The sequence below is a fragment of the Chelmon rostratus genome, chromosome 18 (assembly GCF_017976325.1).
Source record: "Chelmon rostratus isolate fCheRos1 chromosome 18, fCheRos1.pri, whole genome shotgun sequence".
Classification (NCBI taxonomy): domain Eukaryota; kingdom Metazoa; phylum Chordata; class Actinopteri; order Chaetodontiformes; family Chaetodontidae; genus Chelmon; species Chelmon rostratus.
In genome coordinates this window covers 17772155-17795874 of record NC_055675.1, presented here as the reverse complement: position 1 = coordinate 17795874, position 23720 = coordinate 17772155, and the positions used below count along the sequence as shown (strand labels likewise).

The following is a 23720-nucleotide window of genomic DNA, read 5'->3' as shown; positions in this document are numbered from 1 at the left end:
TGCAGTTGAGTAAAGAAAGGCTCCGGTTACTATTTGAGGAAATACATTATTGAATGCAGGACTTTTACATTCTGGTGTAGTGTAACGATCTGAATGCTTCACTGATAACAGTGATCAATAACTACGATTAACAGATAAGTGTGTAATGTTTGTATGTATTCCAAACCCATTATAATATACAGCACTCATGTATCCATAATCTGCATTCATTTGCATGTTTTAACAAACTACATATAATTTGCCATATAAACTGTTATGGCACGAAGCCAGCTTGACTACACCCTTCCAATCTTCCTCATTTCCTTCCTTCCTTTCCTACTTCACTTTCTTCTCATTTCTAGGACACACTGAATATATTCACTGGATTTGAGTCCCAGGCTGAGAAAGTCTGAGAGGCTTCCCCTCTGGTGTATTCCATCAAATCCATTCAGCTAAGCTTGGCTGCTTTTATATTAACATAGCAGACTGAGATCAACATATTTTACTAACATTATGACATTGGGATGAATTCACCTCATAAAAATGTTGATTTCTCTGATGGGCAGAAAAACCCACTCTGAATTCGCATCGCATCCACTGTGATACCTCTGGTGAGTTCACATCACACCACATTCAGCCCGGCTTTCCATTACCATAAACTTATAAACACATCTGTAGTTGCTCTGAAGACACCTTTTATCAACAAATTAACTATTTTTTATACTTTCAGCATACATCCTTCAAAGAAGAAAACATTTCGCAGGATCAAGCTGCACCTTTGATTACGCCAAAGTCCAATAAACATCAACAGGGAAATCAATCGGTTTTCTCACCCTTCCTGATGCATTTGCTTTTTGAAGATGCAGTATGAGGTTTCTACAGGACACTGATAACATGAATAAGTCACATGGATTTGTTAAATTGAAATGTTGATTTCTCAGTTGGTTCAGAAGCCTTGTGTGGATTCATTCCACACTGGTGTCTCTTGTGAGTTTACTTCATATCCATTCATGCAAATCAGGTTGGTAACATTCACATTAATACACACATAATTCCAAAAACATCAACTTTTCTGGCAACTTCTCAGAACTTTTACAATTTTCCCCAGTGACAGCCACACTTCTTGACATTTTACTATCTTTTATCAATATGGTTGTTTGGCTTGGCTCTAGAGTCTCATGCATCACACTGACTCTTATCTGATAGAAAGTCAGAGTTCAAAATTTATATTGCAAGAATAATCATGGTGATGCACAGTATATGAAACAAGGTCTTCAAAGGAGCAAAATTATTCGTAGTGTCCAAGCTATGCTGCAGTTTTGTTTGTTTGCTGCTGATTGCACTGGAAATGGAAATCTGAAAAAAGTATTCGAAATAACATTTACTGACTTCTACAAATGGAAACTAACCAATATGAAACCTCTATTTAGGGCTGCAACTGATGATTATTTCAACTATCAATAAAGCTACTGTTCAATAAGTCTATAAAAAGACAATTCACAACTCTAGTAATAGAACAAATGTAAAAAAGCAACAATTTGGAGTCTTTAACCTGCAAATGTTGGGGGGGCTTTTTGCATGAATGACTTTGAAGCTCTGAAAACATGATCCAAATTACAAAAATGCACAAAAAACATGCAACATTTTCAACTAAGCTGCTGACTTCAAACCAGTGAGAGGATCACAGACAAAACAAAAATACAGAAAATCTGTTACTGAACAAACGAAAACTGCAGAAAACTTTATGTTCGTGTAGCGTTGCACCACTTACAGTAACAACATTATTGCAATCAATTTAGCGATTAATCAACTAACTGCTTCAGTATTAGTCCAGTTTATTCTTCAATGCAACCAAGTCACCTGATAGAATATCTGCAGTGCAGGGTCTGCAGTACTGACCAATATGCCTGCCCAACTCTCTTGCAAATTTGTTTGATCATTTTGGAAGGTTACCAAAAAAAAATATGTGTGTTTTCATCATCATCAAATGTGTTTCCATCTTTCACCGCAAACCAGCACAAATACTGTGTTGAAAACTGAGGAAACCATCTCAAATGCTTACGTTTCCACTCAACTTTTCATAGTTTGTGTATACTTCCACTCTATCTTGCTGCTCCAACCTCATCCTTTCTCTCATGTCCTCTGAACCTTCCATCTTCCAGCATCACCCATCCTTTCTTTATCATTGATATCTCCTGCAATGCCTAATAACACCTGAATGCACCCTCCTTCCTCTCTCCTCTCGGTTTCAGCCCTCCTCTCCTCCTCTTCTCTTTCTGATTATCTCCTGGTGTCTCTCTGAGCTCTGTCGCTGATAGAGAGCATGCCTGGTTGACACGCCTGGTAATGAGGCTCTTAATGCAGATGGCCTCTCCCGCCCTCTTCGACTTACTTTCTCTCTCTCTCTCACACACACACACACACACACACACACACACACACACACACACATCATGACAGCAGCCCCTCCACCCCAGCAGGAGGTCTAGAGCACTCTTGGGTTAAACAGTAGTTTGAGATGTTTTGAAGAGGAAAAAGAAAAAAGCATGACGAACACTAGATTTTCCTCATCTTTTAAGAGACAGTCACCAACAATAAAAAATCTCGCTGTACAGACACACGCATGCAACAACGAAACCTACACACACTCACATGGTCAAACAACTTACTGATTGCCTTTATGTATTGGCAGAATTTGTTTTCATCCTCTAAAAATGTCCAATTCCACACCATCTTTGATATGAAGTGGGAAAGTTTGACCAATAATAATCTAATAATAATCTCTGCTGAGGGCACTATTGCTCATTTTTCATCATTGAGTATGTCACAGCCCTAACACACAAAGCACATGAGCGATCTTTAAAATAGTGGGTTCACCTAAATTACCAAAAAAGAAATATTCACATTTTCTAATGTAACCTTTGCGGTATCTAGGCATGCAGATTGATGTGGGTTTCGAGAGATTCAGCTGAGATTGCTTCTTATACAGCAATGCAGTGGATATGAATTGAATTCTCTTTGCGGTGCTCGAAGCATTGAAAACAGTATTTGTCTTTCATCTAAATTCATCATCAGTGTTTCTTTACAGGAACAGCATCCCCATTACTCTGGATAATCCACAGATCACACTGTGAACCATTGTCATAGGGACCAGTTCGGTAGAAAATACTGCCACAGAAATAACTGCTGACAATGAGTTTTTCACCCTCATTGTATTGAAGTTGTGGCAAAAAAACTCAGGGATGGATACCTGAAAACCAAGACTATCTGCATGGCTAAATCCCATTAGAGACAAAATAGAGAAAACCAGACCCTTTAAGCTTTTATGACTGATTGTTTGATTTTTCAGAGGAACACACAGAGGCTGGCCTGTCGTCCCAGTCAACTAACAGAACACAGAAACACTAAACTACTCATGTGATTGTACAAGTCCTGTAAACACATTGTATATTTTACATCCTTAACCTACTAAAAATAAATCATCAGTCCCACTGAGAACATAAGATCTATCTGAAAGTGCATCCAAAAATGTCAAAGGTTAGTACAGAGAACTTACTGTTTGCCAAAGACATCTTGTTTTACAAAATGAATCTTCTAAATCATCTACTGATTTCTAACAATAGAACAGAGACGTATGGTCAATACAGCAGCATACATATCACTGTATGTGGTCTACATTGTGAGTGTCTAATGCACTTGAACTATGCGAAAAGCTGACTAACCAGGCTCCCTAGGGGGTACACATAATTTGTTAGGCTAAATGACATACAGTGCACACTGTATAATCATTAACTCTGTTGGCTAAGCAGTAACTGCAAAAGGGCCATCCAAATGACATCTATCTATGTTGTATTAGTACATACACTTCAGCTATGTCAGGGTCTGTCCTGCTGAAGTTCAATGCCTTTATGAGTCTAAAAATAACAACAAATCCAGCTAAGACGTGTATTTCTTTGACCCGTTGTGGTGTTTTTCAATGTTTTTTTAATTACAAATCACAAACAACAGACCAGGCCCCTCTTCAAACTAACTTACAAGCATCTGTCTCTATTGCTCTTCCCACTACAGCTGTTTTTCTCTCATTCTTAAGTACTGGTTGTAATTAGGCTTGACATGTCATTGAAGGGTTTTTTTTCACATGATTTGCCCTCTTCTTTTAACGATAATGACACAAAGTGAAGAACCACTCAGCAATGCAGAGTTTTCAACAACTTAAAGTGTCATTAATAAGGAAGTTTTCCTGCTTACCACACCAATGTGAGGACGTTTAAAAATAATCCTCTTTTCATCTAACTGAGCTGCTAGCTAACTTGGTCAGCGTAAAGGTGCAGCTAGCTAGCTTAACTGCCGGCTGATTAGCTCATTAAGGGAAATGAGCGACAACCCTGAGTGACTGACACTGACCTCATTTCAGTGCTGCTCCGCGGTAAATGACCCTCGCATTGCCGTGTATCGATCGGCAATCTTATCAATCAATCTCTGGGGGACTCACCTCTCTGCTGGGCCCGGCAGAATTGCCATAGCAACGCGCTCAATAGCACGAGCCGGAATCGCTTCATTTTGTCCAATCCTTAAGTTTGATAACGTACCGCGCGCGCCGTCGGGTCAGCGCTGTCCTCTCGCGCGGCTCTGCGTTAGAGGAAAGTTTCACAGAAGTTGATCCAAACTCTCTCTCTCTCTCTCTCCCTCTCTCTCTACTCCTCCTCTTCTTCCTCTCCTCTCTCCTCCTCCTCCTCTCCAGGTTTAAACTTGGGACAGGGGGAGGAAGAAACACATGGACAACATATGGAAAAGATAGATAGATAGATAGATAGATAGATTTACTCATTCAATTACATGTAGAAGTCCTTCATTCATTGCGTTGCTTTTGTACCACCAACATGTAGTTAAATTACAAGTACCGATTACCAGTGTGATATTATGGGTAGTTCAATGAAACAGTAATGTAGTAATGCAAGATATTTAATCATCATCATCATTATTATATATACTATTGTATTAAGTTTCCAGTAGCCTAACTATATCTGTCAAAATAATGGAGTGTAATGTACAAAACTGTACAGAGTTAATGCCCTTTCCACCACTGCCAACAGTTAATTAAATCATGTCAAATGTTTGTTGCTATTTTGTTGTTCTTGTTGTTGTTGGGACTTTTGGGAGCATATGACAACCCTGAATGAGAGTAATCTGATTATCTTTCACTGTGGTCCACTGACTTCATAAGCAGCATTGTAAGTAAACTTGTATGTATAAACATATGAAACTGTCTGAGTGTGAGCACGGGTGATAAAAAACACTGATTCCATCAAGGGTTTTAAAGCACAACAGCAGTTTTAGAAATACAAACTTCGAATGCTACAAAGCAAAGCTTCGGGTATTAAGGGAAAACAAAAAAGGAGAAGAGTTCAAAAGAGCTACTTGGGGCTAAGGATAAAAAGTCAAAAGTGAGGAGAGCAGCACTGGGCAAAAGTTTGGGTCCAGCTGTGTCTACAAAGTAACACAACTGTTCTAGGGCTCCTCCTGCTGCCCTGCACAGCTCACCACACTCTGGGGCAAAACTGAAGCAGTCAGGTGTGAACGTTCATAAAGGCACAGCCAAACGTGCACACAAAGACTTAAATAAGGGAAACCTGTGACAATTTTTTCCATTACTGTACAGAAGGTGTGTTACTAGACTTGGAAGCTGTGTAAAGCTTCCAAAAAAGTTATTAAAGTTAAACCAGCAACCACCTGAGTCTGTAGGTTTCAATTTTCACGACAGCGTTGCTATTACGTAATGTGAGTTTATATTGTATTTCATTATTTTGTTATTATTTCATTCTGCACGAATGAATTAAATGTTTTGCCCTGCACACTATCCCTGAGAGTACTTATCTGCTGTGCAGGCCATTGGGGCTGTTTACTCCTTCACAGTTGGAAACACTGGTATATTATAATGTTACAGCTCACCAACTTGTCAGTCACTTCATACACCTGCGCTTGTGAGTAGTTATGCATGTGCATTCGTGCAATTGTATATGTGGCTCTGGTGTGTGTACAGTTTTCATACAGGCAGACATTGCGTGTGTGTGTGTGTTTGGGTGAGAATTTTTTATACGAGTATGTTTATGTGTCAAGCATCAGTCAAGCGCCCTCAGACCCTTAGACCTCCACGGGCAGGGAGGCTGACTCTGCAGACAGTGAGGCTGAAGATGGGCTCTCTTCACAGGGCTCGGAGCTCCGGGCAGCCCTGGAGTGCTGCTGGCTCTCTGTGGGGCTGGGCAGTGTCGAGGCTCCACCTGCACTGGACAACGAGGTGAGTCACATCATGCGTTATATATTCATTTATCATATCATCCAGCTTAGTATCATATTGGCTTTTTATTGGTCATTATGAATCACGTATCAATGCCTTATTCTACATTACCATATTCTACAACCAGTAGACCATTAACCAAGAGTTTTCGCAGAATAACCTCCTAATACCAGCTTATTGATATTAAGGAAAGAATTTGTTATACATGAATAACCCCCAGAATAAGGTATTGACTAGCTAGTTAATTGTGAATATGTGCATCTTGTATAAAGTGTTACCAAGTTCATTTATAACATAGTATGTTAAACTTCAGTGAGCATTATGTTAAGTATCTGCCAAGTTCATTGATATTTCACTGCCTTTAATTTAATGTTTATTTGATGGGGACAGATACAGTATACATAGAGAACTGCACTACAATTATCCAATGCGATGTATCACATCATTTACAGCTACTTCTAATTTCCAATGCCAGTCCTTAGAGGGGCCTTTAACATACCAGACATATATATGCATATAGTGGTATTTAAGTTAGTAAAAAACATAATTTGTTGCTCTAATACAGGATCATTCTTGTTGCAGACAATCTGCACCTAATTCTCAAACTTACATGTTTTTTACTTGTATATTGTCTGAATTTGGTCTTCTTGGAGTAAAAAGATGCTGTTTTAGACCAATGAACTACTAAAGTGGTTTTGATCGGCAGGTTCTTTCAGGAGGATGAAGAGATGCGGATTCTGACCCACAGTGATGAGCTGAACAGAAGCTATGGCGAGGACAACAGATCGCCTTTTGACAACATCACGAACAAAAATAATGCTAGCTCTGATGACACCAGAAGGCACAGACCATCTCTGACTGAGCAAGATCATCCCAGTACGAGAGAGAGACCGGCTCCTAACCTGATGGGATCCAGCAGCACCCCACGGCAGGAGAGCCCAGCTTTTAAAGAAACCAGAGCGACTGTAATCTCCTCTGGACCCAGTTCCATCACCATAACTTCAGCTGTTTCCACTGGAGACGCCTTTTGGTTCAAAAACACCACAACATATGGCAAAGGAGAAAGATCCACTGAGATAGATGCTGACAAGATGGGTAGCAGCAGTGAGGAGAACCCGAGTTTCAGCCAGTCTCAGGGTAACAAGAGGAAATCCTACCGGCTGGCTCGGCTGCTTACAGTAAATGAGCAAAAACAGAGACTTTTGGAAGATGGAGAGAAGAAAAAGGAAGGAGAGGAAACTGTGGAGGGGACTTCTCTGTTCTGTACCAGCCTCGAAGAAGATAGAGCAAGGATGAGCTGGGCTAATCCAGTTCAGAGCCCCAGTACCGGCACCACAGGTCTGAATCTTGCTGCCACCATTACTGCCTGGGAGGCTGGCTGGAACGTCACAAATGCAATACAGGTACATTTTATACAGCATACATGCATGGCCATAAATCGTTTCTATACATATGAAAACAGAAAACATGACCTTGGGCTATAGATTTATAGATTTCATATTTTAATTTGAAGTACAGTTGCAAGGGTTTTTTCATGTTTTATCATATTAACCTCAAATAATTCATATAAACCAAGATGCAGATTTACAATGGTTTAATGTGTATTATGGATGAAGGACAGCATAGATGATGAAGGATAATACATTAGAATGAGGGTCGAGGGATGAAGGGATGAGGGGTGAGGGATGAAAGGTGAAGGAGAGGTGGAATGAGGATCAAGGGGTGAGGGATGAAAGGAAGGAGGGATGAGGGTCGAGGGATGAAGGGATGAAGGGATGAGGGGACGAGGAGCGAGGGATGAAGGAGTGAGGGATGGATGGATGAGGGTAGAGGGATGACGAAGTAGGGGAAGAAGGGTGAGGGATGAGAGGATGAAGGGGGAGATCTGGATCGTGGAAGAAGGGATGGAGTGCAAGGATGGACCAGTATGAAAGAGAAAGGGGTTTGGGGTGGGAGGGGTGCAAAGACAGTCGAAGAACAATTAATAATCCTGTGATCTTAAATACTTGGTCATATCCGCACATCCCTCCTGTTCAGGGTGTGGTCTTTGTTCCCGAACTTAGTTATAAAACGTCATTTTGTACTGATGACCCCAAATTTCTCCCAGTCTGTACATATATGTGAGGGCAAAACACGTAAGTCACCACGGATATAAAACCCTGCCAACTGAATGTAATGAGTATGAAGAACGATTTGCAAATGAAACCTGTTCAACATACCCAATCCATGCCAGTGACCCTTGTCACCTGTGTGTGCTGGTCAAAGTGTGAATGTCAAATCATTGCATAGCCGTCCAGCTGTGCAGCGCAACTGTTCCTTGTTTCACACTTTGAGCACTTTGATTTCTAACATTGCTCATGTTTAGCACAGCTGCAAACTTTAGATTAATTATAAAGTTGGTTCAGTTTCAGCTCTTTATTCCTCTCTAAAGCTTTGTATTTCTCTCGTTTTAACACTCTTGTAGAAGACAAATGCAAAGTGTGAAAGAAAACTGTTTTGGCACCAACACTCGCACGACATTCAAAAAGCAATGCAGGATATTTAATCTGCTCTTATTGTGTTTTGGTACAATATGCTTGGTGGTCTTGCGGGCTATTTGTCAGGCACTCTCCAGTCTTCATAATCAAATAAAGCATGAATCAAGTCATTTAAAAACAGAAAGAAAGAAAAGCTCCCAGTCACAGTGTGTCCTCATTGCAGTAATGCTAATAGCTTATTATGCCATAAATGCTGGGCCGTATTCAACTACTGTACTCATGTAAATGTGTTCTTTCTCTGAATAACTGTGGTGCAATCAAGCGGAGTCACTGGGTCCGTAAAGAACATTATGATATAGGCCATCAATGTAGCGTACGCATGCATACACACACACACACACACACACACACACACACACACACACACACACACACACACACACGCTTACAAACGAAGGCATGCAAACATGTTCCTTCAGGGGTTGAGGTGACTTCACATCAAGTGCATGAGGTTGCTGTAAACACAGGTTTTTAATCACTGCTGTCAGTACATAAATACATATACCAACACATGATATTTGGTAGATAAACATGCGCTTGGTTTATTGATGCTAGTCTGTCTGTCTGAGTGCCAGAGAGTACCAGTTTTCATCGGAGACCAAGTTTCTGAGCCAGACAAGGCACAGAAACGCTGTCTCTCATGAATCATATCCCTGATTGAAAGTGCCTATTCAAATTTATGATTTGCTACTTCCATAACCTCAATATTTCCACCTATATTTGAATTAGTTTCTCTCTAAAACCATGCTGCGACTTGAATCGTTCCCGTTTTACTGTATTCTACAGTATCCGCTTCTTCCCGGGACTGCTGGGTTGCTTAATGTTTTATAGGTTATTCATTACCTGCAGCGAACTGTCATCGGGAACCTTAACCAAAGGGATTGCTCAGTAATCCCTTTATTTGAGGTTACAGATAGGTTAAGTTAAGGTGACTGACTAAGGTGATACCTACTGTAGCTTTTTTATTATTCATTGGATGCTTGAAGTTGGTAAAAACACAGTAACGATAAGAGACGCAGGATTAAAATCTGATGTATAAACAGTGGTCAGTGCAATAATGGCAGATCCATTTGTACAGGGGCTAATAGATGTCTTAATAATGGAAAAAAGAACAGCAGCTTTATGTCCTATCAAGGCCAAAGGAAAATATGTATTTTCCGGTGGTGGTTTATTGATGCCAGCTTAATAAAGTTTTTATTAGAGAGCAAATTCGCTGCCAAAAATGCAAAAACAAGCTCCAGCTCTCAAGGCTCCCGACTTGGGAATATTATGAAACTCACTTTTAATTCCAACCTGACTGTTAATGAGGCAGCTCCGGTTTGTGTGTCTTCATCGCACATTAGAGATGTGAGCCTTTTGTTTCTGACACAGAGGAAGACTGATATTAATTTAACTGCCTGTGATTATCTGTTTTTGAGAGTCAAAATTCAACATCCAAGTTTTAAATGGGTTTTTCCGGTCCAAACACAAGCTGCGGGGAAATGAAGAATGTCCCCATTTTGCTTTGGAACGATTGCTGTCAAAAGTCATTTGGTTCATCATGCTGCCAAACACATCCGAGACCCTCCAAACAAAACCAGCGAGGCTCAATAAAGGCTGCAGGTTAGTGCATTTTGCTGTTTCGATGGTGTCTTCCAGCACATATTCTGTAGATCACCTCCTTTATCATAATTATTACTCTCATTAGCTGATTGTTTTCTCAATGAACTGATTAATGATTTGATCTCTAAAATACGAGAAAATAATAAAACATGGCAATTATAATTTCTCAAAGCCGAGGTGACATCTTCAAATTGTTGTTGTGATGACGAACTGCAGGAGCCAACTCCAGCACTCTTAAAAAACAATATAAAACCCCAGTGAAGCTGCAGATAATAAGAATAATTTCAAACGTTGATGAAACATTTGCTTTTCCTTTTTGATTAACTTAAAGTGGCACTTTTACACATGAGGCTTGGCTTACTCATTACGAGGTACTCTATCAGCCAGTGAAAACACTTATTACACGTATTATTCTTCTGTGGCTCTGAAGGGAGCAAAGTCCCAGAAAAACAGAAAAAACTCAAACGACATCATTGCAGTGTGGGCTCAAGGCTTCAACAGAAAGCCTGCATTACAAACTGGAGGTGTGGAATGATGTGGGCATTTAGGAGGCAATATAACTAAATAACATTATCCAGTTGCATTATGGGAAATGCAGGATCCATTTTTCAGAGCTTGACCCTGACTGGAGATTAAATTGGGCCATCTTTGCTTTTGCTGCTTTGATTTTCACCATTTTCAACATTGTCAGTCATTTCCATTCAGTGGAACTGCTTCACTGAATTGCTGGAAAACCAATTGAATTAATCATTTAGTCCTTAAAATGATAGAAAATAGTAACAAAAATCTGTTCACAAGTTTCCATAGCCCAGGGTGACATCTTTAAAACGCTAATTTTCTTTTAGATGATGGACAAAAACATCAAACTCACCCATTTGAGAGTTTATTTGACTGTAAATATTTGGTGTTTTTACTTAAAAAATCGCTGAAATTATGATGATCGACTAACCAATCAGTCGACAAAGCATATATCACACTGTGAAAACATTAAGAGGCACAAATTGGGCACATTCTTTTTAGAGTGTTTTTCATTTGAACAAATAAATCATCTTTGAGTAAATTTAAGTGCACTTTTGTCATGGTTAAAAAAAAAAGCGTCGCCTCCGGTTATTTAAATGTCAAACCTGTCTGTTTCTGGTCGCCTGTGCTCCACTTTATCCCCTCATGGTGGGAGAAGACATTTCTCTATCACTTTTTGTACACGGGGCATGCACTTGCATAAAATATCATGCATAACCTGAAGGGCAGCAGATGAAATGCTGCACCTGGAAAGTCCAGGCAGGAGCAGTGAATGTGTAATAATCTTTATTTTTTCAGGTCGCTGCTGCTTGGTGGCTGATATTGTGCTTGCTCAACATTCCCGGAATGAAACAGATTTTAAAGGTGTCTCGGGTGTCAGATGGAGTTGAAAAGAATAATCCTCTCCTCCATCCTCTTCAGAGCCAATCGGGGATTTTTCGTTTCTTCCCTCGTTGTGCCCGTTTTGCGATTGGGCGCCGCTTCAGGTTGCGCTCAGAGTAACCAATGAGGAATTAGCTGGCGAAAGCACAGAGAGAACGAGTGTTGGGGGGAGACAGAGGGGAGATGAAATCAGATACTTGAGCGTCAGATTTCTCTCAAACTGCTTTCATCCCCAGCAGCTCCATTTGAACATCAAAGCTCTGTCAGCATATGCCTAACAGACACCAGTTACAAAATAGTGACTTGAAAGAGGGCGAATGTGCGCTTGTCTGTTTCTGCATCCACAATGTGTGTTTCTGTGCTATGATGTGCTTCCACAGCTCTCTCAGTGAGCCTGCGTATCTCCATGTTCCAACATTCAAAACACAGCAGCTCCATCAAAGAGGCTCGTCGCCTCCTCTGATCTCCCCTCCTCCTCCTCCTTCAACCTCTCGCTCTCTGTATCCGTGAGGTCGCGCCTCTCCTTCCTCCTCCTCCTCTGTCTTCCTCTTTTCTTGCCTTCTTCCTCATCCACCTCCACTCCCTCGCCTCCTTTCTCCCCTCTCTGGCAGTCGCTAGCGTTTTCCCCCTTGGTGGCGGGCCAAAGCTCGACACTCCTCCTCCTTCTGCTCCTGCTGGTCTCCTGCATCCTCGAACTCTCCAGGCACCAGGCCAAAACTCTCCTCTCGCCTCCTCATCTTCCAGCCATGAACGGTCCTTTCTTCTCCTCTCCCTTCATTTCCTCTGCCACGGTCCCCCGTTATTCTTTGCTTTCCCGTTTTCTTGCCACAAAATTTTAAATATTCCCATTTTAATGATGTTCAGTCATTATTTCTCATGGAAACAAGGTTTAACTGTGTAAAATGAGCATCCTGCAGAATGGGATGTGTAACGTGTGCTATATTCTTTGTTCCTCGTTCACAGGAACTACCATATCTCATTGTTAAAGCAGTGATGTTTTTGTTTGTGTCTCTCAACATTTTAATCACATTTCTGATTTATTTATTCCCTTTCCTCTACCTACTTATGATTGGGTTGTTCTCTTTGGTTTGGCTGGAAATTTGATTGTATATTTTGCCTTACAACTGTGACAAATGTATATTTTATATTTTTTTCTAGATAGGATAGGACAGAGCTATATTTATCCAGAGGGAAACTGTTGTGCCGCCAGTGGCTAACAGTGAGGTTATGTAATGAGAATTGTGTATTTTAATACCTATCATTCTTTATTAAACACTAGGCTTTCAGCACATATGAAAATTGCAAACCAGTAACAAACAATCCAGTGGGACATGATGGAAAATATCAAAAGAAATGTAGTTTCTGTATTGCCGTCAGCATGTTTTGCCTTTATTTTGATAGTTTGACAGTAGAGAGACAGGAAACAGAGAGGAAGACAGGTAGTGATGTGCTATGAAGGTCCTCAGCCGGAATCAAACCAGAAATTGCTACACGTTGACACTCAACTTGCAGGGCGCCCCATCAGAGAGTTTTTGAGGCAACTTTTTAAATGGGGTCTTGGTCTGTTCTTGATTCTAATCTGTTTCTCCATCTTCTTCTCTCCTCTCCCTCAGGGCATCTTTGTGTTGGGTTTGCCCTTTGCCCTGGTCCAGTCAGGCTACGTGGGGCTTGTTCTGCTGGTTGTGTCGGCCTGGGTCTGCAACCACACAGGGAGGATCCTGGTGGCCTGTCTATATGAAGAGGAGCAAAGGTGGGCTTTCCATTGTATTCTAGTCTTTTTATGTCCATTAGCCAACTGCAATATCATTTTATAATCAGGTTACAGCACTTTTTATTACATAAAAGGACTTGATGTCTACAGTTGGCTTTCGATTTTACTGATAGCAAAAATGCACTCAGCAGCTTATTTAAATTTGTGTGTCACTGCTGTTGCACTTGTCAGCATGCTCACTTAAAACACTCGAAAATAAGCTTCAACGCAGCTAACGAGCAGCCAACACAGCATGCTTTTTCTCTGTTTGTGTTTAATATAAGCTTAAGAGTTCAAAAACAACATGCTGTAGCTTTGAAAGTAGTGGCAATGGTCAGAAATGTGAGTTTGTATCAGACACAAATGACCACAGTCTGACGGGGTTTGTATCTTTCAGTGGAGGGTCTGGGTCGCCGTCAAAGGTCAGAGTCCGACACAGCTACCAGGACGTAGTAGAAGCCTGCTGCAAAGGACTGTGGCCGAACTGGCCTGGACTGGGGGGCTGGACGGTTAACGTAGCTCAGGTAACACACACAGAAACCCTGACACACATTCTTTAGTCTGCAAATCAGTCTGCAAACTAGTCTGTAAAAAGTGTCTTGGTGGTAATACTGTGGATCGCTGTGTTTGATTCAGAAAAAATCTCGACTGTACAAACTGCACAATTTTCACTTTTTGTGTTCCAGGTTATTGAACTGTTGATGACCTGCACCCTGTATCTAGTCGTCTCCACCAGCCTTTTGTCTGACAGCCTGTCAGCGATGGCTGTTCCGAGATCAGTGTGCTCTCTGCTGTCTCTGATGTTCCTGCTGCCCTGCCTGCTGCTGACTGATCTCAGACCTGTCTCCACCCTCAGCCTGCTGTGCTCCCTGGCTCACATACTGATCAGGTGATCGGCAGCGTCATGAGATGACAGGACTCACCAATCGCGTTGAATCCATACAGGCCGGCGGTCTTTATGATCTCGTCTCGTTCTCACTCTGGTGATCATTTAGCAGCAGCTGCTGGGTATACTGTCTGCTCCCACCTGCTACACGCTGCTGTTATTGGTTGTTTCATTCATGCCAGGTGTCTTGCATGAGACAAGGGTAGTGGAGCTGACAATTCAAGACAAGCAGAGAGAAAAATGTTTGATCTCTTGATGCTGCTTGGAAACAGAGGTGAAATTGCCAAATAAACGTAATAACTTCTTGCAAACAGATAATAGTATTATGTATATTTGTAAAAATCTCAAAACATCATGTCATTCAGATGTCTGTGCCTCACTTTATGGATTTGTTTCAGTAAATTTGGTTTGATTTTTGCGTGTTTCCCAATGAACACAAGACTAAAGTAGAGTACATTAAATTATTCCAATTCTGTGATTACAGACTAAGGATTATAAATCATATTTTATTTAAAAAAGGGGTTACATTGCAGTCTTCTGAAAACCACATATCTCCAGAATGTCAACCTTTGTGCCAAAACATTTTTCAGCTCACACATTTTTCGTTATATTTTATTTCCTGCAATTCATTATTTTCTTCCTTTGTTGTCCTCTTCTGTCTTTAGACTTCTGAATTTATTGCCCTGAGAGCAAACAACTCTTACTGGACCATCCTGCACAAATGAATGCTGAATGAATAAATAAATGAAAGTGTAATCATATATTTATTCTAGATGCCTTATTCCAGTCACAGAGCATTATCTTCTACCCCTCTGGCAGCCTGTTGGTCATGCTGTACTGTCTGAGTCGAGCCAGCAGCTGGTCCTGGTCCTGTCTGTCTCTGTCTGTGGACCCGGAGGACTTCCTCGTCTCCGTGGGCGTCATCATCTTCTCCTACACCTCGCAGATCTTCCTCCCTCCTCTAGAGGGCAGTATGGAGGACAGGGGGCAGTTTGATGCCATGCTGGGGTGGACCCACGGCGCCGCCTGCATCATGAAAACTACGTTTTCTTTGCTGGTTAGTGACATTGTGTAACACGTCCATTTTTTCTGATAGTTATAGAGAAGATGGACTTTCCATGTTTGAATTTGTGAAGTGTGAAGTTTTTTGCTGTCAGACTTAAATGAATATAGTAACTATTTAAAGACCCACTGATGTTGAGCTGACAGCAGCAGGTCTAATGGAAGAAGTAATTGGCTGATTGAGTGATTGCTTTGATTGCTTCCTCCATTAGGCCGTGTTGACGTGGGGGGCAGAGACAAGCGAGGTCATCACGGACAACCTGCCCTCTGACCTTCGACCTCTGGTCAACCTGTGCCTGCTGGCTAAAGCCCTGCTGTCCTATCCTCTGCCATTCTACTCCGCTGCTGAAATCCTACAGACCTGCCTGCTCGGAGGTGAACACCACTGACAGATCTGCATATTTTATACTGAAACCACTGACTTTGCCACATGTAATGTTCCCATACATGAAATAAGAGTTCCTTCAGACCATCTACTCAAAAAAAAAAAATCTAATTTCTTGTAGCTTGTATCCATGTAACAGATTTAAGGTGTAATGGTTGACTGACTGCAGATGAACATTTTATGAGATGCAATCACTGGCGGGCTTTTGGAAGCTGTTGCTTCCTTTTCACATTTCTAAATACTCTGTGGAGCAGCAGAGGCCTGGAGAAGAAGGCCTGTGGCTGGAGGTGTGCCTGATCGAGTCCCGTGGTGGTCAATGAAAACAGTGTCAGAGAAAGTGAATCAGTGATATTTTTACTCTCTCGCGCTCGAAGGAAAGTGGAGCTTCCTGATTGAATTGCTCCAGAGGTCACCAGTAGTAAACTGGTTAAAGTGGGCAGCTTCCAGATGGGGTGTTGTTGGAACAGAGCATGAGCGCTCACTCTACGAAAAGTTTAATTAGCCCACAGATCCCGTCCTATGCTACATGCAGGCATCCAACCTCAGCCCCCAAAATATCCAGAAAAGTGTGGACGTTGTATAAAACATAAACAAAATAATGCATTCATTTGCAAACAAACTGTGTTCACCGACAACAGATTTACAAAGTGTTCCTGAGCCCATAACATCCTTCATACAATCATGTGTTCACAAAGTGTTGAACCTCGCTCCATCCTCGCTTGTTAGCAACTGAGCCTTTCCAGGATGTTCCTTTCATACCCAATCATGATGCTATCACCTGTTACCAATCAACCTTTACCTAGCTTGTCTGAAACATGTTGCAGCATCATTTCAGAATAAGCAGATATTTCCAAAAATCAATGAAGCTGATGAGGTCAAACATTAAATATGCTGTTTTTTGTACAGTTTTCAGTAGGATTAGCAAGTTATCACATTCTGCTTTATTTATGTTAAACGCAGCGTCCCAACTTGTTTGGAATCAGGGTTCTACCAAAATAAAGCAATCTGACAGCTGCTTAGAAAATATATGTTTTGATGAACAAAGCACTGAGTTAAGAGAAAAAAAATCAGCCCTGACATTTGAATACTGGACACTCACTGTGTTTTCACACTGTGAGCAACATGATCAACACGTCCCTTAATTCAAATTAGATGAGATAGCGTTATCTGTCCCCAGAGGGGGAAATAATTTGGTCGTCCGTGTACAGTGACAGATAACAAAAGAAGCATAAATTAAACAGGTCACAGCAGACAACATATGAGATACACACTGCCGCCACACTGGCAACAACAACAAACTGGCACATATTCAAAGAGGACGTTAATGTAGCTCAGCAGTAAAACTAAAAAAACAGTGTAAATATGATTAATCAATTCATAAACAAAAAGGCCAATCATGAGGGACGCACTTAAAAATAAGACCGATACAAAAGGCGAAACAGACGCAATTAAACCTTCCAAATGATGCAAAAAAAAGTCCAGCCTATGCAAATATCACACGTCATTTGTTTCCGTGTGAGAGCTGAGCGATCAGGGAAACTGTTGACTGTCAACACATTTGTCAACGTGGCTGAACTTCCCCAATTATTGACTGTCAACAGTAATGAAGTCATCAGTTTACGACCCTTTACTTTCTCCCCAAGCATGTACTGCAGTTTCACGATGAATACTTTCAATACTTTCACTGTCAGGTCTCACAGGAAATACTGTTACTCCTTCTACAGATGCTGCTGTCCCATCCTGCTCCACTCGTGGCGGTCGAGGGGTGTCTCGTCCGGCCCTGTTGGTCCGCGGCGCCTTGCTGATGGCATCGTACCTCCTGGCCCTGCTAGTCCCCAGGTTCTCCCTGCTGATGGGTTTGACGGGCAGCGTGACCGGGGCGGCCATGACACTCATACTGCCGTGCCTGTTCCACCTCAGGCTGCAGTGGGGCCGCCTCGCAGCGAGGGACCGGCTGATAGATGCGTGTATACTGAGTCTAGGGGTCATCTGTAGTGTGTCTGGTGTGATTTGTTCAGTGAAAAGACTGGTGGAAGGACTGTAGGAGGGGTGGATTGATGGATGGACGGGTCATTCAGGCCATTTTGTGGAAAAGGACAGCTGTAAGCTCTCTGTAATATTTTCTGTATGAGAGTACAAGATCAGTGCATGATTGTCCCTAAAGCTGCAGTAACTCAGAATTTTATATTAACAGTAGATCACATGACTGAGTGTAAGGTCAGAGGGGTCACTTGTAGTGACAAATCCACAGAGAATTAACACCAGCTTTGCAGCTCCTTGCAGCTCTGTGCAGCATTTTAGCATCTCTAAGCACCAAACAGCAAGTTAGCAAAGAGAGTTTGGAGCATGACTGAAAGACAAATGTTTGCTAAGCTTGTTTCTGCTGCCTCAGAGTCACCAAAAATGTGTTATTGCGGGCTCAAACATGCTTATATTTAAACATTTTAAAACTTTCTGTTATGTAAAATTTGTTCAACAGTTTAATCTTTATTTTCTATTCTTTGAGTTCAGTTAGAATTCTGAAATTCCACTTTTGTGAAACTTTTAGATGTAGCTATATTAATGTAGAGTACCTAAAATATTCACAAGTGATTGATTTTTTCCTGCAATTAAACTGATGATAAGATTTACTTTAAAAAAACGGCAGGTGGAACAGTGTGATTATTGGTTAAATTAGATATTACTTGCATATAGTGAGAAAGTTTTACAATCTAGTCGCGGATTCGTCAAAGCAGGAAAGATGTCTGGCTGCGTGAACTCAAGGAGTTCATTGTCAGACTCGAACTGAACCATAAAGAAACTGTGTAAATTTCACATTGTGCAGAAGCAGTGAATCAGTGAGTGAGGACAGAGTGGAAGGACACATGAAATCCAAATGTTCTATTCTAGACATACTTTTTTTATATTGAAGATAAACAACAAAGGATAGTGTAAAATAGAAAGAAAACCATCCACATGTAAGATTTAAATAGATTTTTTACAGAGCATGAGTTGATGAACAAAATGAACAATGAACAAAAGGCCAGTAAGTAAGACCTTGAGTTGGGACTCTTTGTGAATGAACTTTCATGCTTCATTTTAAAGCCTGTAGAATGAAAGAACGATAACCTCGTCGTTTTCCATTCACACGGCCTCCATACTGAGCATCATGTGGAAGATGACATATTCTGTAGTCATATAAGGACAGTAAAATCCAGCCGCTGCCATGGTGAAATGTTACACACGGCGCCAGGCGAGGTGAGCGGCGAGAATTAATCAAAAAATAAAAATCAGTATGTCAGCCACACGTTTCTTTAAGCCTCTTATGCATTCACCTGTCAGCGCCGCGGGTGTTTGTGGCATTCTATTAACCAAAGCGTCAAAACTTCAAAATCTCATTTCCCACGCTGTCTTGATAGCGAGAAGAAGAAGTAAAAGTAAACACACGGCGGTTCTTGTTTTTGTGATTGCGACAGAGGATTGCCACCAGTCTGTGGTGGCGCTGCGCGAAGACAAGATAATTACGGCCATCGGTGGAACAAGCTGAACGACAATGCAGCTTATTCTCCTCCTGAAGATCCAGCAGCTTTATTGTGAAATTGTTCTGTGATATAAATGTGTGGACTTTATCTTTGTTGTGAAAATTACCTCATTAGCCTTTGGGGGCGATGAAGATTTAAAAACTTTTACTTATCTTCTCCTGTGGGCTGGAGAGGATTGAGTGATGTTTGTCTTATCTTGTGTCTGAATTTGTAATGTTAAAATATGTATGGAGGGAATGTGTGTCTGTCTGTGTGTGTGTGTGTATGTGTGTGTGTGTGTGTGTGTGTGTTTCTTGGCAGGAAGGAGTGATTTTGGCTTGGGTTCTGCTTCTGTTTACGCTTCTGCTTCCAACGCACTGTGGAAGTGGGCTGAACCAAACTGAGGAATAAAAGAATAGAAAAGAAGAGAAAAGAAGAGAGGAAGGAATCACAGAGGAGACTCAAATGGTTTCATTTTTCACACTGTTAAAAATATCTACTGAGAATGTGAAAAGTGAGAGGAAAGAAAAATGAGCAGGAGAAAGATAAGGCTGAGGACGGGCGAAAACAAGAGAACTGAATCAAAGCTGAATTAAAGAAGGTCAACAGAAAGAGAAAGCGGCGGAGGAGAAATTAAAGTTTCCAGTTTCTCCTGCGTGGGTTTGATGTGACTGCAGATGACTCAGGCCTCGCTGGGAACGCTGGATTCCTACTGGTAACCAGTGAGACACGCAGACACACACACACACACATGCACTCACACCATCGCACAACAGTAACCTCGCAAAAATGAAGTCCCTCTAAAATGAGCAGAAACCTGCGAAAAGCAAAGTGGATTTGCATTGCGAGTCTCCATGGCTCAATAAAGTTTTATTTGATCAAGCGCAAAGAGAGGCTGAGTGACGAAGAGAAGGAAGGAGCTTTTGAGCACACTATGAGTGCTGCACAGATATAAAGCACTTTACATAAAGGGCTTAATTAGACGTTTGACGTATAAACCTTAAGTTGCTATTTGTAGCATCAATCCAACAATTAGCACGTCCGAGTTGCTAATTCTAATAATATAATTGATTAAATGACATAAATGACTTCAACAAATGACAGACCTGTCATTTGTGGTTAATATTAATACTGAGTTCATGCTAATGCATTGTCTTTATTTTCATTTTCATCCTTATTCTATCTTACTTTCACTTTTATTATCAGTTATGTTTTATTCTACTTATTTTACTGTTGTTATGTCCATTCTGTGTCCTTTCTTTTTGAAGCACTCACTTAGTGCATGTGATTTGAGGTGCAATTTCAGTATGAAAGGTGCTTTACAAATAAAGTTTATTTTCATTTTTATCATTATTATTATTATCATCGTTCCATCCATCTCTTTCTTTCTGTATTTCCGTTTTTTTTTAGCAATCTCCCACTTTTTAATTTTCTTTGTCAGGGTTAGACTGCCTTCTCACATTTCAACCTCTTTTAACTTTAGGAGACAGACAGACGCACACACACACACACACGCACAAACACACAGCAGCCAGGGTGACACAATCTTTAAGCCAGACACCTGTCACCTCCTTACAGACATCATTATAAGACCTGAGTGTGTGTGTGTGTGAGAGGAACTGGGGTCAGTTTCATATCATGATGTGGCATGTACACAGCATGTCAGTCTGTCAGCTGTCCATCGTTCTCTCTCTCTCTCACACACACACACACTCACACACACACTCTAAAATGGCCTTCGAAACAGGATGACAGATTCAGACACTGCATGCCAGCTCAGGCATCCTTCACACCCCTACAAAGAGGCTTTGGGGAGTTGAAGGTGAAAGGATGTCTGGGCGTCCACTTCAACATGTACCTGGTTAAAAACAGAGGCTTTTTTAGACGTATCTATGTATGTGGCCAGGTTACATATCACCCTTATTTTACCCTGAGACAAATGCGACAAAGCGGTGCTGAAGGAGCGCTGTGGCTTTACAGTGAGAATGCCTCCACCCCTGCTGAACAGACTGAGATCAGTTTACACTCTGCAGCAGGCAGACCTGGACCTGTATGTACTTACCTGCCTGCAAAAAATATTTCCTCGATAAATCCCTGAAGTCATCCTGCTGCCTCCTCGACACTCTCCACCTGCGTCCTTCCCCTGTTGCCGCTCTCCCCCGCATCCCAATAAGTGTTCACCTGTAATTCAGCAACACCCTCGGGGCAGATTTACTTAAACACGCTGGGTTCTTGTCTCCTCAAGAAGCCTCAATGTAAAGCGACCTCACACTCAGATCCACTCAGACAAGATAATTCAGAGTCTGGAGTCCAAACGACACTTGTCAACGTGAGTCTCTTCGGCGTGAAGCTGTGAAACTACCGGCAGCTGTGGCGGTCGTGACCCGGTGGTCAGATCTCACCAAATCAAATTCTAACTATGTCGCAGTTTTAGGGTCCGTCTGGCCTCCAGTCGTTGCATGACTGGAATTCTGAAGTGCCTCTGCAGCTGAACCCGGTGACAGTATTTACAGCACACATACGCTGTTTCCTGTTGTGAAACATAAGAGACAGAACATATATACTCAATATTACACTGTTATTTCTCATTTGTTTTAATTAAATTATTGATCTTACTAAAGACAAACACTACACCTAAAGCAAATTTTAGAATAGGTGAAAAGGGTTTTTTAATGTTTCCAGTAGTTGGCCTTTACAATGACCAGTGACCAGTAGACACAATACAGTGGGAATAAATATAGTGCATGAGACGAACATGCCATTGTTTGAAAATCCAATGGTGACAGAGGAGAGATGTGCTTTCACTTTTACAGCAACTCTTGCGGTGACTACAAAACGCCGATATCCATCCACAGAAGTAATTTCTTTTGGTTTCTTCTTTTAATCATTACCGCGCTGAAAAAAAAGCATTGAACCACAAGCAAAAAACACCAGCAATTTTATCTGTAAGCCACACAAAAAAAAGGAGCCAATGTTCCCTCTGTGCTGATAGCTCAGCGACCTCTGGGCCAAATGATTTATCATAAAGCAGGCCTAATATCTTGTTATTCGTCATTGCTACAGTTGTCCCCAAAATTGTGCTCGATATTCCTGGAGCTTTACATTTCAATGATAAATGATGCTATTTGTGTGCTGGGCTTCTGCCATACATTTTGGTTTAGTGAATTACAGTAATAGCACTCAACAGGTGCAACTTTTGGGTGCTTTGATTTTGCAGAGCGTGATCACTTTGCAGGGAGGTCCTCTTTGAAAAATGGTCTCTCAGCATCCAGTGGTGTGCAATAAGCCCTTCTGCTTTGCCACCTAACCTCTGAAATCATCCCATACTTACACAGGTACACTATTTTTAGAGCTTATTGGCTCTGACTTAGCCAGAGCGTGGGTTGGGTTGTGCCATGTCGTCTGGAGTCAGGTTGGAAGGTTGTTTCAGTCAATCCCACCGGAGCCAATTATGCACAAGATGTATGCACTCCCCACACTGTGAGCTGCTCTGGATAAAAGTGTCCACTGTGTGACATATGCCAATACCGGTGGCTGTCCTTCAACTAGGTTTAAACCCCCGTGAAGGCGAGCATGTATCCTACTTTAAGGCCACGGCAGCATTTAAAAGAAACGTTCGACATTTTGGGAAATATGATTATTTGTTCCTCACTCAGAGTTAGATGAGAAGATTAATACCACTCTGTCATCTGCAGCAGCAGGCTAACTTAGCTTAGCATTAAGACTGCACACAGGGGGGAAGAGCTAGCCTGGCTCCATCCCAAGGTAGCTAAATCTGCCTTCCAGCACAACTAAAGCTCGCTAATTAACACATTTATATCTCATTTATTTAATCCGTCAAAAAACGATTTGCAAAAATGACAATTCTCCTCTGGTTGCCTGGCAACTGGTCCCTGTATGGGGAATGTCAGCACGCAAATTTGTGACCAATAGCCTGTGACCTTGGAAACGGAGAGCCAGTAAATCCAAAATGGAGAAAGCCATCGTAGCTTGTTAGCAGTGTTGCACCCTTCACCTTTATTTGACCCTCCTCTGTCAGAGTAAAACCGCTGCGCATGAAAAGCAGGCTGGCAGTCACGAGATAGGAGTTAACCGTCCAAACACGTCTTTTAAAAAACTGTGGGAACTGATAGTTATGTTGACAACCAAGCTAACAGCGAGCTAAGTGACAGTTAGCAAGCTGCTGGCAAGCGTGTTAGCTCAGAGAGCTGTTTTCACTGCTTCAATAGCTCCTTATTAAATGAAATCATGTGATATCATGAGAACAAAATGCATAAATGTTACAGTAAGAGATAATACAAAGAAGCTATTGTGACTGACTAG

The 23720-nt window shown here is 41.5% G+C and overlaps 1 protein-coding gene across 1 annotated transcript; it reads left to right on the top strand.

Moving 5' to 3' along the window:
* The first annotated feature begins 6170 nt into the window (after positions 1-6170).
* Positions 6171-17941, top strand: LOC121622242 (vesicular inhibitory amino acid transporter-like). The gene is made up of 8 exons (XM_041959154.1): positions 6171-6274; positions 6981-7677; positions 13428-13564; positions 13962-14088; positions 14251-14453; positions 15270-15507; positions 15725-15887; positions 17622-17941. The coding sequence occupies exons 1-8, from the start codon at positions 6171-6173 to the stop codon at positions 17939-17941; spliced, it is 1989 nt and encodes a 662-aa protein (XP_041815088.1).
* The last annotated feature ends 5779 nt before the right edge of the window (positions 17942-23720 follow it).